This window comes from Lygodium microphyllum, chromosome 9 (assembly GCF_053477565.2).
Source record: "Lygodium microphyllum isolate KBCC chromosome 9, Lygodium_microphyllum_v1.1.10, whole genome shotgun sequence".
NCBI classification, from domain to species: domain Eukaryota; kingdom Viridiplantae; phylum Streptophyta; class Polypodiopsida; order Schizaeales; family Lygodiaceae; genus Lygodium; species Lygodium microphyllum.
In genome coordinates, this window is record NC_141143.1 from 109715508 (window position 1) to 109731058 (window position 15551).

General features: G+C 44.9%; 1 protein-coding gene across 1 annotated transcript in view; it reads right to left on the reverse strand.

Annotated features, from left to right (window-relative positions):
• LOC148031420 (cyclin-dependent kinase F-4-like) overlaps nucleotides 1-15551 on the reverse strand; it is a 32185-nt gene that overhangs the window by 1516 nt on the left and 15118 nt on the right. The window contains exons 3-11 of the mRNA XM_087684962.1: nucleotides 10928-10996; nucleotides 10755-10844; nucleotides 10478-10616; nucleotides 10284-10386; nucleotides 1577-1629; nucleotides 1269-1335; nucleotides 1085-1193; nucleotides 931-996; nucleotides 752-820 (exon numbers count right to left, since the gene is read on the reverse strand). Coding sequence (XP_087541088.1) covers nucleotides 752-820; nucleotides 931-996; nucleotides 1085-1193; nucleotides 1269-1335; nucleotides 1577-1629; nucleotides 10284-10386; nucleotides 10478-10616; nucleotides 10755-10844; nucleotides 10928-10996 — 765 coding nt within the window. The remainder of the gene's footprint in view (nucleotides 1-751; nucleotides 821-930; nucleotides 997-1084; nucleotides 1194-1268; nucleotides 1336-1576; nucleotides 1630-10283; nucleotides 10387-10477; nucleotides 10617-10754; nucleotides 10845-10927; nucleotides 10997-15551) is intronic.

The window sequence follows — 15551 nt, forward strand, 5'->3', positions numbered from 1 at the left end:
TGAGTTTTACACTGCTCAGAGCCCTTGCAGTTCCATCTGACTTCTTTAAGGACGCCATGTGTGGATGAGTCAGTGGAATAAAATTAGATATACTCGATGGACCAAAATCCCAAAGGGTGTTATTGACAAAATGTTTATGCATGTAAGCTTAAAAATCCATCAAAAAATAAGAACAATAAACATGCCATATTTACAGCCAAACATTCCTAACTAGAATCATATTCAACTCAAAATCTCATGATTGAAACACATCCCAACAGCACTCCAGGGACTGGTAAGTAAGAAATGTTTATCAGACATATGTGGTATGCTATGGTGGAGATGTTTACAGCTTAGTGAGTAGGACATTTCTCCTCGGTCTACTGATATAAGGCACTAAATTTTGCAGAGAGAACCCAGCATCATTTTCTATTAATTTGTTGCTGTACACAATTAGAAGTATGTTTCCACCTCTCATTCAATTCTGTGAATAGGTGTCTGCAGTCAATAATTACTATGAATTGGCAATGACTAGACTTTGAATATGCTGTGGATGATCCTGTTCGAACAACTTAACAAGATGGGACCAAAATCACATTTAAAGAGACGAGAACTAGCTAACTAGCTATCCTGCTGTGTGACACAAGTTGAAAATTATTCATGACCCTTCCATCTCCAATCCAAGCCAGAAAAAACACTGCATAAACTTATCATTATCGCTAAGAAAGGAAGATACCGAGCATCTAACCACAAAACAACATACATTACACACCTGGAAAAACGGATGCTGAAGAGCTTCTAGTGCAGTAGGACGTCTGCTAGGATCCCATGAACACAGAGCCTGAATGTGATACAAAGTGTTAGAAATTAAAATCCAGAGATCCACAACATCCAAATCCCTCTTATCAAAACAACAGAGTTGAAATTTGGCATAGACCACATGTCACATACCGACATAAGATTGATGGCCTCCACACTTGCAGTCGGAATTAAGCTTGAGAGATGAGTTCGTGGAAACTTTAAAAATCCCAATAATTCCTTTATAAGTTAACCAACAAACTATTGTATACAAGCAAGCACTGAACTGAGGAATAAAAACAAATACCTTAGGGAAATCAAAACTTAGTGATTGAGCAAGTTCAAGGCCTTCAGGCCAACTCTGGTTGTTTGGTGTTCCAATCACACTGCAGATCTTACATAGTTCATCTATTTCACTGCCAAAATGCAGCTGTTATGACTAAAACTTTGGCCATATCGGCCACACCATCATTAAGCAGCAAAAAATATACCTTTCACCGGGAAAAAGGGGACGTAAAGTAAACAGCTCTGCCATGATAGCTCCAACTGCCCACATGTCTGCATATCAATTGAAGTGAGCTAAAAATGTGATTTTTCTTCTCTCCTTTTTTTTTGTTTGTGTTTTTGGTGGTGGTGGTGGTGGTGGTGGTGGTGGTGGTGGTGGTGGTGGTGGTGGTGGTGGTGGTGGTGGTGGTGGTAGTAGTAGTAGTAGTAGTAGTAGTAGTAGTAGTAGTAGTGGGAGGGATAAAAGAAAATAGTAGTAGTAGTTGCAGCCTGATCAAGCTTAAGTAAGTGTCACCTATTGCAGCATTATAAGAAGATGCTTGAAGTAACACCTCTGGTGCACGATACCTAAACAGGAAAGGAAACAAGCACACACATTAGACACTCCAAAAGATGAGACACAAGCAAGTAGAAATGAGGCAAACTTTTTAAACAAAGAGGTTTATTCTGAAGAAATAAATAAGAGCTGAAAAACACAAGCTCAAGAATAGAACAATTTGTGGCTGTGCATTCCATCAAAGTTTGGAAATTTGTAGACATTCATGCAGTGTTTTAAGGTCATGTCAACCACTAAAAAGGCTGTGTGCTAAATGATGAAGAATGTTGATGCCTGACAGAAACGGTTGGCAAAGTAAGGGGACAAAGCTGGACTAATTCGGAAGAGCATGCATTGACACAATTTACTGTTGTGAATTAGGGCTCATAGAGTGATTTGTTGGATGCACTAATTGTGATTGCCAAATGTGGTATTTGGGCACAGGGGCATCAAAATACGAGTCTAGACCACAGTACAAGCTGAGCATCAACTTTTGTCCTCCGATTTGACAGCTCTTCATCATTAAAAGAAATACTGCAAGGGATACCAGGATTAGGGGCCAACAGGTGCCATCCTTTCAATATGGGTGCATTCTAGCTTCGTTGTTTGTAACATATATATTTGCTGATATACAGTTTAGTTGATTGCTCTTGCTAGTTCATGTTCTTGCTACACTTCAACGTTTTAAGACCTGTTTCCTACAGACTGAAACACAGCTGCCCTTCTGTCAAATGCAGGATAGCAACCTGCCACATTATTTTTCTCTCTCCAAACAATAGTATTTTGCCCCTCCAGAATTCACATCTGCTGTCAAATGCAGATTTCGCAGACTGTCACATCATCATTTACCTCCAGATTGCTGTTTTCTGGACTGAAGCAAGATCCCAGATTTTGGTTCCACAGAGTGGACAATTTTCTCAAATCCCATGACTTCCATTCGCCCTAATGATCCAAATCCCTATATACAATCTACTTCCAAGGGGATATTTGCTTTCGTACATCAACCACCTATTGATCACAGACTCAGACGGTAGACCACCATTGCACATATCATAGTATAGGCCAAGATCTTGTATGCATTGGCTGTGGGCAGCCTAATGTATGCCATGAGCATTTGCAATAGGAGTTGTGGCTCACCGTATAGTGACACCTCACAAGCAACATTGGGATGCCGTAAAGGGCATCACGAGATACCTTAAGGGCACTACAGATATATGCATTTGTTATGATGGCCAGGATACCGAAGTCGTGGGCTATACAGACTTTAATTATGCAGGACATGTCGATAGTACGAAGTCGACCTCTAGCTATGTCTTCACCTTTGTTGGAGGTGTTGTTTCTCGAACGTCTAAGGTACAAAAATGCACAACCTTGTCTACTACCAAGGCTGAGTACATTGCAGCCACTGAGGCTTGTAAGGAGGCCCTATGGTTATTTGCTCCACTTTTGACATGTTGAAGCACAAACTAACCCTTCAAGCATATACTAATTCTAACTAGTCTAGAGACTCGAATAATTTGACGTTTCCATGGTGACTACATATTCTCCTTGGGCTCACCTCCCATCTATTGGCCAAGCTGAAAACAAGGGATTGTAGCTACATCTTCACCCAAAGTTGAATATGGAGCCTCATATGATGATATCACCAAAGCCATCTACTTGAGGCGTACAATAGCGAAGCTGCAATTTCCATGTGAGGCTCCCACAATGCATATTGTGAATGCCAAATTGCCATTGCACTTGTTGGCAACCCTATCTTTAGCAACAACATAAAGCATGTTAGAGTCCTCTACCATTTTACCAAAGAGCAAGTGGAGTAAGGTAGCTTACACCTTAAATTTGTGCCTTCTTCATAGAACCACACCAACATCTAAACCAAACCACGCATAGCATCCAATAGTTTCCCAATAGCGCAGTGATAGCCACATATCAAAGAAGAGAGCACATGCAAAGCTCCTCAAATGGATCTTTAGTACAAACAGGGTTGTCTCCGTACGTAGTACAGACTGATCCGTGTGGTACGGTACAGTACGTATCCGTACGATTTAGTACAAAAAAATGGGCACTTTTTGGCCACTCTACTTTAAGTCTACAACTTTCTTTTTTTCTTTCTCCTTTCTTTTTTTTTTTCTTCTTTATTTCTTATTTCTCCCCCAACTCTCTCTCTCTCTCTCTCTCTCTCTCTCTCTCTCTCTCTCTTCCGCTCTCTAGTTGCACTAGTACCACGTACGAAAGGTTTGATACTATACCATACTTTAGGTATCATACCTTACGTATTAGTACCATAAGGTACCAACTTGATGGATGCATCGTTTCCATTCGAACTGCACTTTGGGACGAGCTAAATACTCCTTATATTAATATGATTCTCCCATGAGATTAGGTTATTTGAGATTCAAACAATCTCTCTCAACCTTCTCTCTATCAAGCCCACACTTCTCTTATTTGTATGATCATGCATGTATGACGTATCCACTCCTATCTATGTAGTTATAAGTTGTAGGTAGCAATAGCGCATGTTGCGCATTCCGCATTAGGTTTTGGGCCTTGGCATGTTACCCTCAAGTACTCGTCTTATATACTCTAATAGCATTGCTATTTAGACTTGAAATATCTATTCTATTATCTTTTGTCCAAAATAATCAAGTTATTTTTTTGTCGTACTAATATCGTACCGTACCTTATGAAATCTTAAGGTAACCATTTAGTACCATATTTTATCGTACCGTACCGTTTCGTACCTAACAAGTATGAGCACAAATAACCAACACCACTACATAAGATCTTAGTACTCTTATAGCAAATGTAAGAACCACATTCATTTCCCTTGCTCAAGAACACTCAACTGAGATGGGCAGATCGTTGCTGCTACAAATACACAAAGAGAGAACAAAAAATGAGGTACATATAGTTGAACGTGCAAGGGGGAGAGTAAACTAGAAGAGGGTCCGCACCTAAAGGCAGCCATAATAGGGAAGGCCATTTCTTGTTTTTGTTAGCAATCGTGTTTGTCATGCCTTGTCATCTCCTGCCTGTGAGCCTCAGTCTGAGTCAGACGAGGACATTAGGAGCTCTGACATGTCCGTCATGTGTTATGATGGAGGAGGCTAGTCACAGTCGGACTGGCTGTCAGTTAGCATTTCTATGCATTCCCTTTATTTGTCGGGGTCCAGTGTGCATTTTTAGGGCAGTTTCTGCATTTCCCAGGCTGCCCACACCTACCAGGCATTGTCCCCCTGTTTCGGGATTTTTTGGCCCCAGATGTGCCACGTCAGCATTTTGCGACTGCATTTAATGCAGTCGGCCCATTTTTAGGGCCCCTGGGGCAGGTCGGCCAGTTTTGGGCTCTTTTGGCTATATATAGCCAGCCCCCCACACTTGGCTGATCATCTCTCTTCAGCAGGTGCACACTCCGACGTCCTTCTCCTCCGTCTTTGGTGCTGCCATCGTCATCAGCCTGATCTGATTCCCTTACTAACGCTTCGGGCTGCGTGCAGGGACTGATCAATCCATTTCAGTGTATTCAGCATTCATTTCAGTCAGTGCAGATTTTCTTCCTTCATTCTCTGCTTTCTCTCCTCTCCTCCGTGTTCGTATTTCCTCTTCCGTTGCGCACTCACATGGTATCATCGCCAAACTGAGAGCACGGAGGTCTTCATCAACTGGAGAGAGACCACACCTCTCATCTGTTGCTGCCCCCCTTCTCTCCACCAGCCAGGCCGCCCCTCCAGGTGGTCTGAATATTTGCGTTTGCTGCATCAGCCCCTTCCAGAGGCTGCCACATCATCAACCAGCTCCTGCTCCCTACGTTTTCAGCTGGGCGGCCTTCTCTTCAGCTGGGCGACTCCCCTACAGGCTGCGTTTTGCATCCAAGGTGGTCGTTTTCCCTCCTGGCGGCTCATCTCCAGCTGGCGCTTCTTTTCTGGGCTGCGTTTTGGTGCCTGGCAACTTTCCCTCCGGATTTTGTGCCCTACACAGCTGCGTTTTCACCTCCTGGTGATAAGCGACCTGATTTCTTGGAGTTTGGTGGTTCTTCTGGTGGTTGGTGACCCTTCTGGTGGTCATTCTTCGGCATCGGCACAGTTTTTTTTTGGTGTCTGGTATTTTGCAGATTGGAAGATGTCTTCTCATTAGTTTACAGGCTTTGATGATTCAGATGACGAGCTTTTGTCTCAACACTCATCTGAACGGAGGCGTGATTTCTATCACGAGGATCGTCCTATGGAGTCTATTCCTCGTTCCCGTCCCCCTTCTATTCATGTATCTCGGCGAGCCACTTCCAGTGGGCCGAAGATGCAGCCTTTGGTACCCCCTGTACAGGTACCCGTACTTCCTCAACTGCCCAAAGAGGACCGATTGGATGGCTCCAACTTTTCTTTATGGTCCTGCAAGGTGGAGTGTATCTTGGACTCCTTCGATCTTTGGGAGCTTGTTTCTGTTCCTACTCCCCGGCCTATGGTGGATCCCGCAGATGGGACATCTATGGATCGCGCAGCCTTATGGGATCGGCTCAATTCTAGAGCCCGATCTTTCCTCTTTCTGAGTTTGCAGGATTCTGTCCTTGTTCATGTTCACAGGTTGAAGACTGCAGCGGACGTGTGACAGAAGCTAGCGTCTCTCTATCAACAGAAGACATTTGCCCACCGGATATCTCTTGAAAAGAAGTTGCGGATGCTCGCTATTGATGATAGTCCTTTCATGAAGGACCACATCAACAAATTACAGGATATGAGGGATGAGCTTGCATCCCTCGGTCGGACGATATCTTCTGAAGACATGGCTATGATTCTTTTGACTCAGCTGCCATCGCCTCGGTTTGATGTCTTCTACACCAACCTTCTTACATCAAGGACCCGTGAGAAGCTTCTATGGGAGGAGCTATCCCCGCTTGTCTTGGAGCATGACGAGCGACTCAGAGAGGTCAGTGCTAGTGGATCCGACTCCACTAGAGCCTTTGTTGCAGGTTCGGGAGGACAGAAGAAGAAGAAGAAGTCAAACGCTAAGCAGAAGGACAGTTCTTCAGGCTCTGACTCAGATTCAGAGAGACCGAAGTGCCCACACTGTGGGAAAGGGACACATCCCGAGGAGAAATGCTGGAAGAAGTACCCTCACCTTCGTCCGGGAGCGAAGGGTGGATCTACATCGGAGCCTTCTTCTACCTCTACACCCGCTGTTACCCATAAGTCAGTGTTCCTTCATATCCATGCTTTGGAGGAGGATCCTTCTTCTGTGGCTGCAGTGTCTTCTGCGCAGCCTTGGTTAGTGGACAGTGGTGCTTCGAGTCATATGACTCCCCGAGGTGATTTGTTACAGGATCTCCGTCCATCAGAGGGTTCAGTCACTGTTGGTGACCTTTTATCGGTGCCTATTAGTGGTGTTGGCACATTGCCTTTGTTTACTGACCGCCCTTCGAGCTCCTTTTCACAGGCCCTACATGTTCCGGATTTGGGCCTTCCCCTCCTCTCAGTTTATGGCCTTACGAGGCTTGGCACACGAGTGATCTTCACCGAGCATGCCGTTGTTATTGAGGATTCTTCTACAGGAGCTGTCTTATCTACAGGTTAGCAGGAGAGCGGGCTTTATAGGCTCCATTCCCCTTCTTTGATGCAGGGTCCTCCGCGGCAGTCTATTGCTACACCCGTTCCCGCTTGTGCACCTTCTATTCCACAGGTTCCTTCCCATCCCCCACCTTCTCCTCCGGTGGTTCCCTCGTACCGTGAGGAGCTCCTTCAGCGGCAGTCTACATCGACCGACTTCATCGACCTTGGCATTCCTCTAGCCACCCCAGGATCTATTTCCTCTTCGGCCTTCAGCCACATCCAGGATTTGAGAGCGGGTGTTAGCAGTCATGTTTGTCATGCCTTGTCATCTCCTGCCTGTGAGCCTCAGTCTGAGTCAGACGAGGACATTAGGAGCTCTGACATGTCCGTCATGTGTTATGATGGAGGAGGCTAGTCACAGTCGGACTGGCTGTCAATTAGCATTTCTATACATTCCCTTTATTTGTCGGGGTCCAGTGTGCATTTTTAGGGCAGTTTCTGCATTTCCCAGGCTGCCCACACCTGCCAGGCATTGTCCCCCTGTTTCGGGATTTTTTGGCCCCAGATGTGCCACGTCAGCATTTTGCGACTGCATTTAATGCAGTCGGACTGCATTAAATGCAGTCGGCCCATTTTTAGGGCCCCTGGGGCAGGTCGGCCAGTTTTGGGCTCTTTTGGCTATATATAGCCAGCCCCCCACACTTGGCTGATCATCTCTCTTCAGCAGGTGCACACTCCGACGTCCTCCTCCTCCGTCTTTGGTGCTGCCATCGTCATCAGCCTGATCTGATTCCCTTACTGACGCTTCGGGCTGCGTGCAGGGACTGATCAGTACATTTCAGTGTATTCAGCATTCATTTCAGTCAGTGCAGATTTTCTTCCTTCATTCTCTGCTTTCTCTCCTCTCCTCCGTGTTCGTATTTCCTCTTCCGTTGCGCACTCTCACAGTTTTAAGCCTAATATTAAGCTGATGCAAGTCAAAGGCTGAGCAAAACCACCACAAGAGGACCACCCTCCAAATTCAATTATCTCACACCTCTCTCAAACGAATCAACCTGAGTGCAGGCATGAGCTATGACAACAAACCAGCCTACCGAACCATTAATGTTTGTGCACAAGACTACCATCCATCATATTGCCATGAACCCAATCATGTCATAGAGGTTGATACTCCTACAATGGCTGCACCCAAAAATCAAAACCTCCAAGACAACCACATCCATCATATGCAAGTCCTGGCTGATGAAGGAAACTCCAAGAAGAGCATGAAAATCTTGCTCTATAGTGGTCATTTAATCATGAGTGAAAACCACCGAATGTCAACCTCCATACTTATCTAGATCCTCTCATTACCATGCCACCCAAACCATGTCTATTACTCCCAATATCCCATTCATGGCCACGGTGCCATACATAGAAGAGAGCACATGCAAAATTTCTCAAATGGATCTAAAGCACAAACTATCAAGGACACCAAGTAGGATCTTAGGCTCATATAGGACATGTAAGAGCCATGTTCATTCCCTTGCTCACAAGAACACTCAAGTGAGAAGGGTGGATTGCTATGGCACACATACAAAGAGAAAGAACAAAAAATTATGAATACACAGTTGAGTGCGAAAGAGGGAAGTATAAGTCAACTACCTGCATCCAGGATCAAGCATCAATCTAGTTGCTATCAACACCAGCTGTATAACTAATATCACCCATGAATAGCCCTACTCCATCCTTCACTAATGCAAGGCGAACCAGAAGAGCAGCCTTAGGCTAGTGTAGACACAAGGGGTGTAAGGAAACGGTCAGCAAAGACAGAAATGCCAACGGTGCACAATAATAACATGGAGAACGCGATCCAGCAGCTAGTCAACCTGCTAACTGGTGTTCTCCTAAATAAAGAATTAATTGGCAACCCAAGCCCACCCATCTAGTTGCTATCAACACCAGCTGTATATCTATTATCACCCATCATCCACGAATAACCCTACTCCATCCCACAGTAATGCAAGAGGAACTAGAAGAGCAAGACTTTGGCTAGTTTAGAGAAGGAGGGGTGTAAGGAAATCGTATGGCAAAGACAGAAATAGGGAGGGAACACAATCTATAGAATGCTAAAAGCTAATGAATGAATGTGAATAAAAGATGATACAAATCAGTGGGCCTCAAACCTCCATGTCTCTAGGACCAAGGCAGAGGTGGCTGAAGGAGTGTGTCATACACAAATGGATCCGAAAAACACAGTAGGAGCAGTCCACAGTGTCTATAAATAATGACGACTAATGATGGCAGCAAAAACACAGATCTGACAGCCATTTGAAGCAAGTACATTGATGACATTTGCACTCCAAGAGGCCCTGAAGGCTAATGAGGGAATAAGGTTGCACAAACAATTTAGTATTAACTTCTTTTTGGGGCTGTTTTAAGGAGACAATTAGTGATTAATGCACCATAATTACGTCCACATTTCAGGCCTGAATGCCAGCTGTGATCCACAAGTTGATCTCTGCTAGAAAGTCACGCTACTGTAGAGCCATCAGTGTAGGCTAGGCAGCACAAAAGAATATGGAGACCACCCTTCAAAAAAAGTACGAATTGTTGGCATCAAGTTTTGCATGATTAGCATGATATCCTTTGTCATTAGCACATTATACACTTACATTCTCAGAATTTGAAGCAGCCCAAAGCCAGGTATTTCTCAGCTCGCACAAATGTGTATAATCTCTTTTAGGAAAAAAACTGCATATCAGCATTCCTTATTTTCTCAACTGGCACATCCTAGCAAGTCTGTTTACTAAAGCTCTACAACAGGGCATGCTTGGGGATTTACTAATATCCAGTAAACCTTTCAAGGTACATGCGGATTTTGTATGAGCCCCAATGACTGAATTGACAATCCTTCCTTTCTTGTTTCTCCATATGCGTATACCATACTACCTACCCAAAAGCACCTATCCCCTTGATTTTCAATAAATAACACTCATCGATTCTAAGCACACCACAGTATGCTCTTTTTATATCCCGATTAGCGACTGGAAATCCATTTAATTCTGCTCTTTTTAATTTTGACTTTTTGAAAGTTATAGCATGTGTTAAGATGCAGTCACTAGAAGATGGTATATTCTTTAAAAGAGTCCTCGAACAGCTCTCACCATCTAGTAGAAACATAATCAGTAAAAGGAGGCCGAGAGGAAACTTCTCTTGCAAGGCCAAAATCGGCAACCTTCACTGTATCCTTGGTAATAAGTAGATTCTCTGTCCCCAAGAAAACATCATTACCAGCAATTAGAAAGATTAGACTCAAAGCAAAGACTCTCCTGAAATTAAGTTCTCCAAAATCAATTACCTGGTTTGAGATCTCTGTGAAAAAACCCATGACTATGCATGTATGCCAATGCCAAGAGCACTTGACGACACCAGTGGCGTATCTTTCCTTCAGGAAATGGTCTTTCCTTATCCTGCATAATCTGGTACAAATTGCACTCCTACATGGTCATCCATAATCTCTGGTTAGAAACCTCAAACATAGTCAGTTGCAGAGAATCAACCAAAACAAGGAGCACCCTTTATATATGTTCAGATTTCCATATAGAATAACAAAACATGGGAAGCTTCTTACACACCATAAACTCAAATACAAAATACAGCTGGTCCCTCTCTCTGATGACCTCCTTAAGCTTGATAATGTTCTGATGATTCAGCTTCTGTAATGACTGCATACACAAGGACACTAAGGTTAAGATAGAACTGACAGGAAAACCATCATTATACACAGTTTGTATACAAAGAAAGTCACCTTCACTTCTCGCAGGTTCATGCACTCTTCCCATGTGTAGTACTTTCGTTTCATTTTCTTGATAGCCACCTGATACAAGAAAAAGAACAATATCAAATATAATAAGCTCGCTGTTTGTCCACATGCACCAACTCCTCTTTTTCACATTGTTCATTCAACATGATATAACAGTCTCGTATATGCATCCAGGGAGGAGGAGAACAATCAAGACCACCATGCACCTAAACATGCATGCACCCAAACGCTCACAAACACCTCTTATTCTTGTAGTTGCTGAGTTGTTTGCTCTGACAGCATCTAATACCACAGGTCAACATCCAGGAGTTGCACTAATCCCTCCCAAATGTCAACATAATATCCACAAAAGGGTGACTGGTCCACTAACAATGTAAATCCTCTTTGTTCTCACAAAAAGTGGGCAAATCTTCTTATGGAAAAGTACTCAAATTTTGAGACACTGACTAAAAGCTGGTCCATAGTAGATAGCACACTCAAAACTGTAAAAGTTGCCACAAGGAGTATATTGCATGAGAACAATGAGTTTGCAAGATGTCACCACCAAGCATTCCATGGGGCCTCCCTCCCTCTGAGAAGAGTTACTAGGTGAACAATATCATTTGTAGGTGATTCACCATCATTCCTTCCACAACAGTGTGGCAAGACAATCAACTAAATAACAAGATTGGATACGAGCAAACCTTATTATGGAAAAGGTCACTTGCAACACCATTCTCATCTTAGAACAGCTGGTACTAATAGTTGCCAGACTTGTATGTGCGACTGCAACCTCAAGTGCAGCAAAACAGATTGAAAACAGTGACCAGAAGTGCATTTGTATCCTTAGCTTGGCACACTGAACTTGATACTAAGAATTGATCCCATCTTGTGATCACTGCTTTGGTTCCTTCGATACTCTTCTCCATTTGGTTTTAGACACCCCAGCCTAGAATGCTAGGACAGCTATAGTCATTTGCACACACATGAAAACATGCAGACATGCCCACAACACATGCTCTCCCCATAAGTCAGCTTGATGGCCCCCAAAAAAAACTCTTCACCCCCCCCAACCAAATGGCCTCTCTCTCTCTCTCTAGTTGGTGCTACAAAAGAAAAGTAATAACGAAGCAACCCATCAATGAAATCTAGCCTGTCATGGGCTGATCTACATGAGGAAAATCAATAACAAAGCCACCAATGACTGAAATTAGCCTTTCACAAGCTGAATCACATGAGCAGTGAATCAATATCCCATTGGCCTTTCACAAGCTGCATCACATGAGCAGTGAATCAATATCCCATTGATAAGCCTCCCAACAGTTCAATGGGGGACGCCTCTGTGTATAGAAAGGCATTATTTATAGAAGAATTATCTCCCTATGGAATGAATTAGAAAGTTAAGAAGAGAAGAGTCAGCCATTTGAATCATCAAACCCAGCACAAGGCTAAGCACAACACAACAAATCTGATCTCATGATCTCTCTATTCAATTACCCATCCACTCTTTTTGTTGCGATTGGAACCTCATATGTGTTAGAGATCATAGCCTGTCCGGACTGCACAGTCCAGTCGGACTGCCACGTGGCAGTCCGACTGACTGCAGTCCAGTCGGCTGCAGCCGACCTGCCTGATTTTTTCGCCCAGATTCTGGCTATTTATAGCCAAGGTTTTCAGCAGTCTCCCGCACTTCTCTGCTCGCAGATTACAGACTGGTGGCACGCGCAGATTCCGTCTCTGTTCGCAGATTTCAAACAGGAGGCAGTGCAGACTGCAGCGGACTTCGTGGTGAACAGCAGGTTGCATCGTCGAGGTGGAGACACGCAGTCCAGCGCACTGCGCCCGTGTACATATCTGCATATCTTTGTATACAGCACACTTTATACAGCAGATCTTTATCTTCCACTGTCTCTTTCTTTTTTTTTTCGTAAATCCACTGTCTCTTTCTCTCTCTTCTCTCTCTGCGTTCTCTCTCTCTCAGTCCTACGCTTCCGCACCGCTGCACTCTGACATGGTATCAGAGCAGTGTTAGAGGGCTGACTGAGTGCAGAACCAACCTGAAGAGGAGTTTCAATCGCAACACAAGGTTGCGTTTTCAGCGTTTGAGGGCAGGCAGGAAGGCTGCGCCTCGGAACAAGGCTGAAGCGAGCATGGGCACACAGGAAAGGAGTCCAGGTGGTGGATTTGCTCCTGTTTACTGCTGGTTGACGAGGAGGAAGTTTGAGTTTTCAGCTTTCAAGTGCAGGTTTTGCTTTTTCATCGCCTCTGGTGGGTGAAGAAGTTTCAGGACGAGGAAGAGCCTTAGCAGGCTGAGTTTTCATAGTTAGAGGGGGCTGCTTTTGTGTTTGTGAAGGCATTACAGGTGAAGATGTCTACAGAGATTGACTTGGAGTTCCAGACGATTATGGACTGGAAGGTGCCTGTCTTACCGGCTCTTCCCGCAAATCAGAAGCTCGATGGCGACAACTACCGCATCTGGTGCGTCATGATGTTGGCCATCCTTGAGTCCTATGATTTGGCGGAGCTTGTACAGGAGGAGATCGACCCGCCCTCGGTAAGAGATGAGTCCAAACTCTCTTCCAATGCTCGTGCGGAGTTGGCCAAGGCTCAGTCTCACTGGGACAAACTGAATGCCAGGATTCGTTCCTTTCTTTTTCTGTCTTATACTACAGCCGTGATAGCTCACATCGAGCACTTGACGGTGCCGCGGGAGATATGGCTGGAGCTTGATCAGATGTACAACCGGATGACCCTTATGAAGCGGGTTTCTTTGGAGGTTCAAATGCAGACCTTGTCCGTAAACAAGTCTTCTTCGATGCGGGAACATATCAACAAGCTTAGACAGCTTCAGATGCAGGTTCAAAATGCGGGGAAGCCGATTTCCTCCGAAGACATGGCGATCACACTATTGTCCCAGTTGCCGCCACGATTCGGAACTTTCTACTCCGCCCTTATTGTTTCGGGGTGAGAGTCTACTCTTCGTTGGGAAGAGTTGGTTCCTATGGTCTTGGACCAAGAGGAACAGCTAAAGGAACAGAATGCTTCCAAGTCGAAGGCACTGACAAGTCAAGCCTCTCAGAAGAAGGGGAAGGACCAAAAGAAGAAGAAGGGGGATAACAAGTCAAAGAAGGACAAGGACAAGGACAAAGAATCCACATGCCATATTTGTGGAAAGACTGGCCATTGGAAGAAGGATTGCTCTGACAAAGACAAGAAGGACACACAGGATTCTGGAGCGGTGGCTGCACCCTCATCAGCTGTATTTCTTCATCTAGCTGTCATTGAGGACTCTTCCCCAAATGCTTCTGATGCTGCAATGACGGCTCCCCAAGCTCGAGAGTGGATCGTTGACAGTGGTGCCTCCCGACACATGACTTCTTCATCAGATGGTGTTGCTCAATTGCGACCCTCGCGTGGGCAGATTCTCATTGGAGATAGCTCTTGAGTGTCTATTGCAGGACGAGGTAAGATGCAGCTTATTCCCGATGGACGTGGTGGTACCCATACTTCAGAGGTCTTGCATGTACCAGGTGTAGGGTATCATCTCCTGTCAGTTCATAAGATTTGCTCCCTTGGACTTTTGGTGGAGTTTGACAGTAACTCGGTGCGAGTCCTTGATCGTGGGTCAAGGAAGGTTTTATCATCCGGATATGAGGAGAACGACATCTATAAATTGAAGTCTTCCACCGCCCTCTCTACTCTTCTTCTTACCTCTCAGACACAGTCAGAGTTATGGCATGCTCGGTTTGGTCACCTCAACTATGATTATCTTCGGAGGGCGTCACATGGACAGCTTGTTCGAGGGTTGCCGGATATAGTGGTGAGCCAGCAGCCATGTGTCTCCTGCATTCCTGGGAAGCAGCATAGGGATGCCATTCCCCACACAGCTTCGCGGCGGTCTACTTCACCGATGGAGCTTGTATCTACGGATCTATGTGGCCCTATGAGGAACCAGTCCTTGCGTGGGAGCTCGTACTTCATGCTAATCGTAGATGATTACAGCAGGATGACATGGGCCTATTTCTTGGCATTGAAGTCAGAAGCTTTCTCCCACTTCAAGGATTGGCTTCTCTTTGAGGAGAACCGATCAGGCCGGAGATTGAAGACCTTGCGATCCAACAAGGGTGGTGAATTTGTTTCTAATGAGTTTACTCGTTTTTGTGCAGATAAAGGTATTCACCAAGAGTTTGCTAATACCAACACTCCTCAAGAAAATGGCATTCTTGAACGGAAAAACCGTAGTGTGATCGAGATGGCGCGCACCATGATGGAGCACCGACAGAACCCTCAGGTTCTGTGGGCTGAGGCTGTGGCTACTGCAATCCACATCCTTAATCGATCCTCCACTTCGGCCGTTGATGGGATGACACCTTTTGAGGCTTACTTTGGGACTAAGCCCGATGTTTCTTACTTTAGGGTCTTTGGGTGTGATGCCTATGTTCACATTCCCAAGGCTCACCGTGATAAATTTGAAGCAGCTTCCCGAAGACACGTATTTGTTGGCTACAGCTCCCAGTCTCAAGGCTATCGATTGTATGATCCCGTCAAGCGGGATGTGTACACTAGTCGTGATGTGCGGTTTGTGGAGGTTCCGGCCATATCAACGGGTGAGGAGCATCCTGTTCTTGGA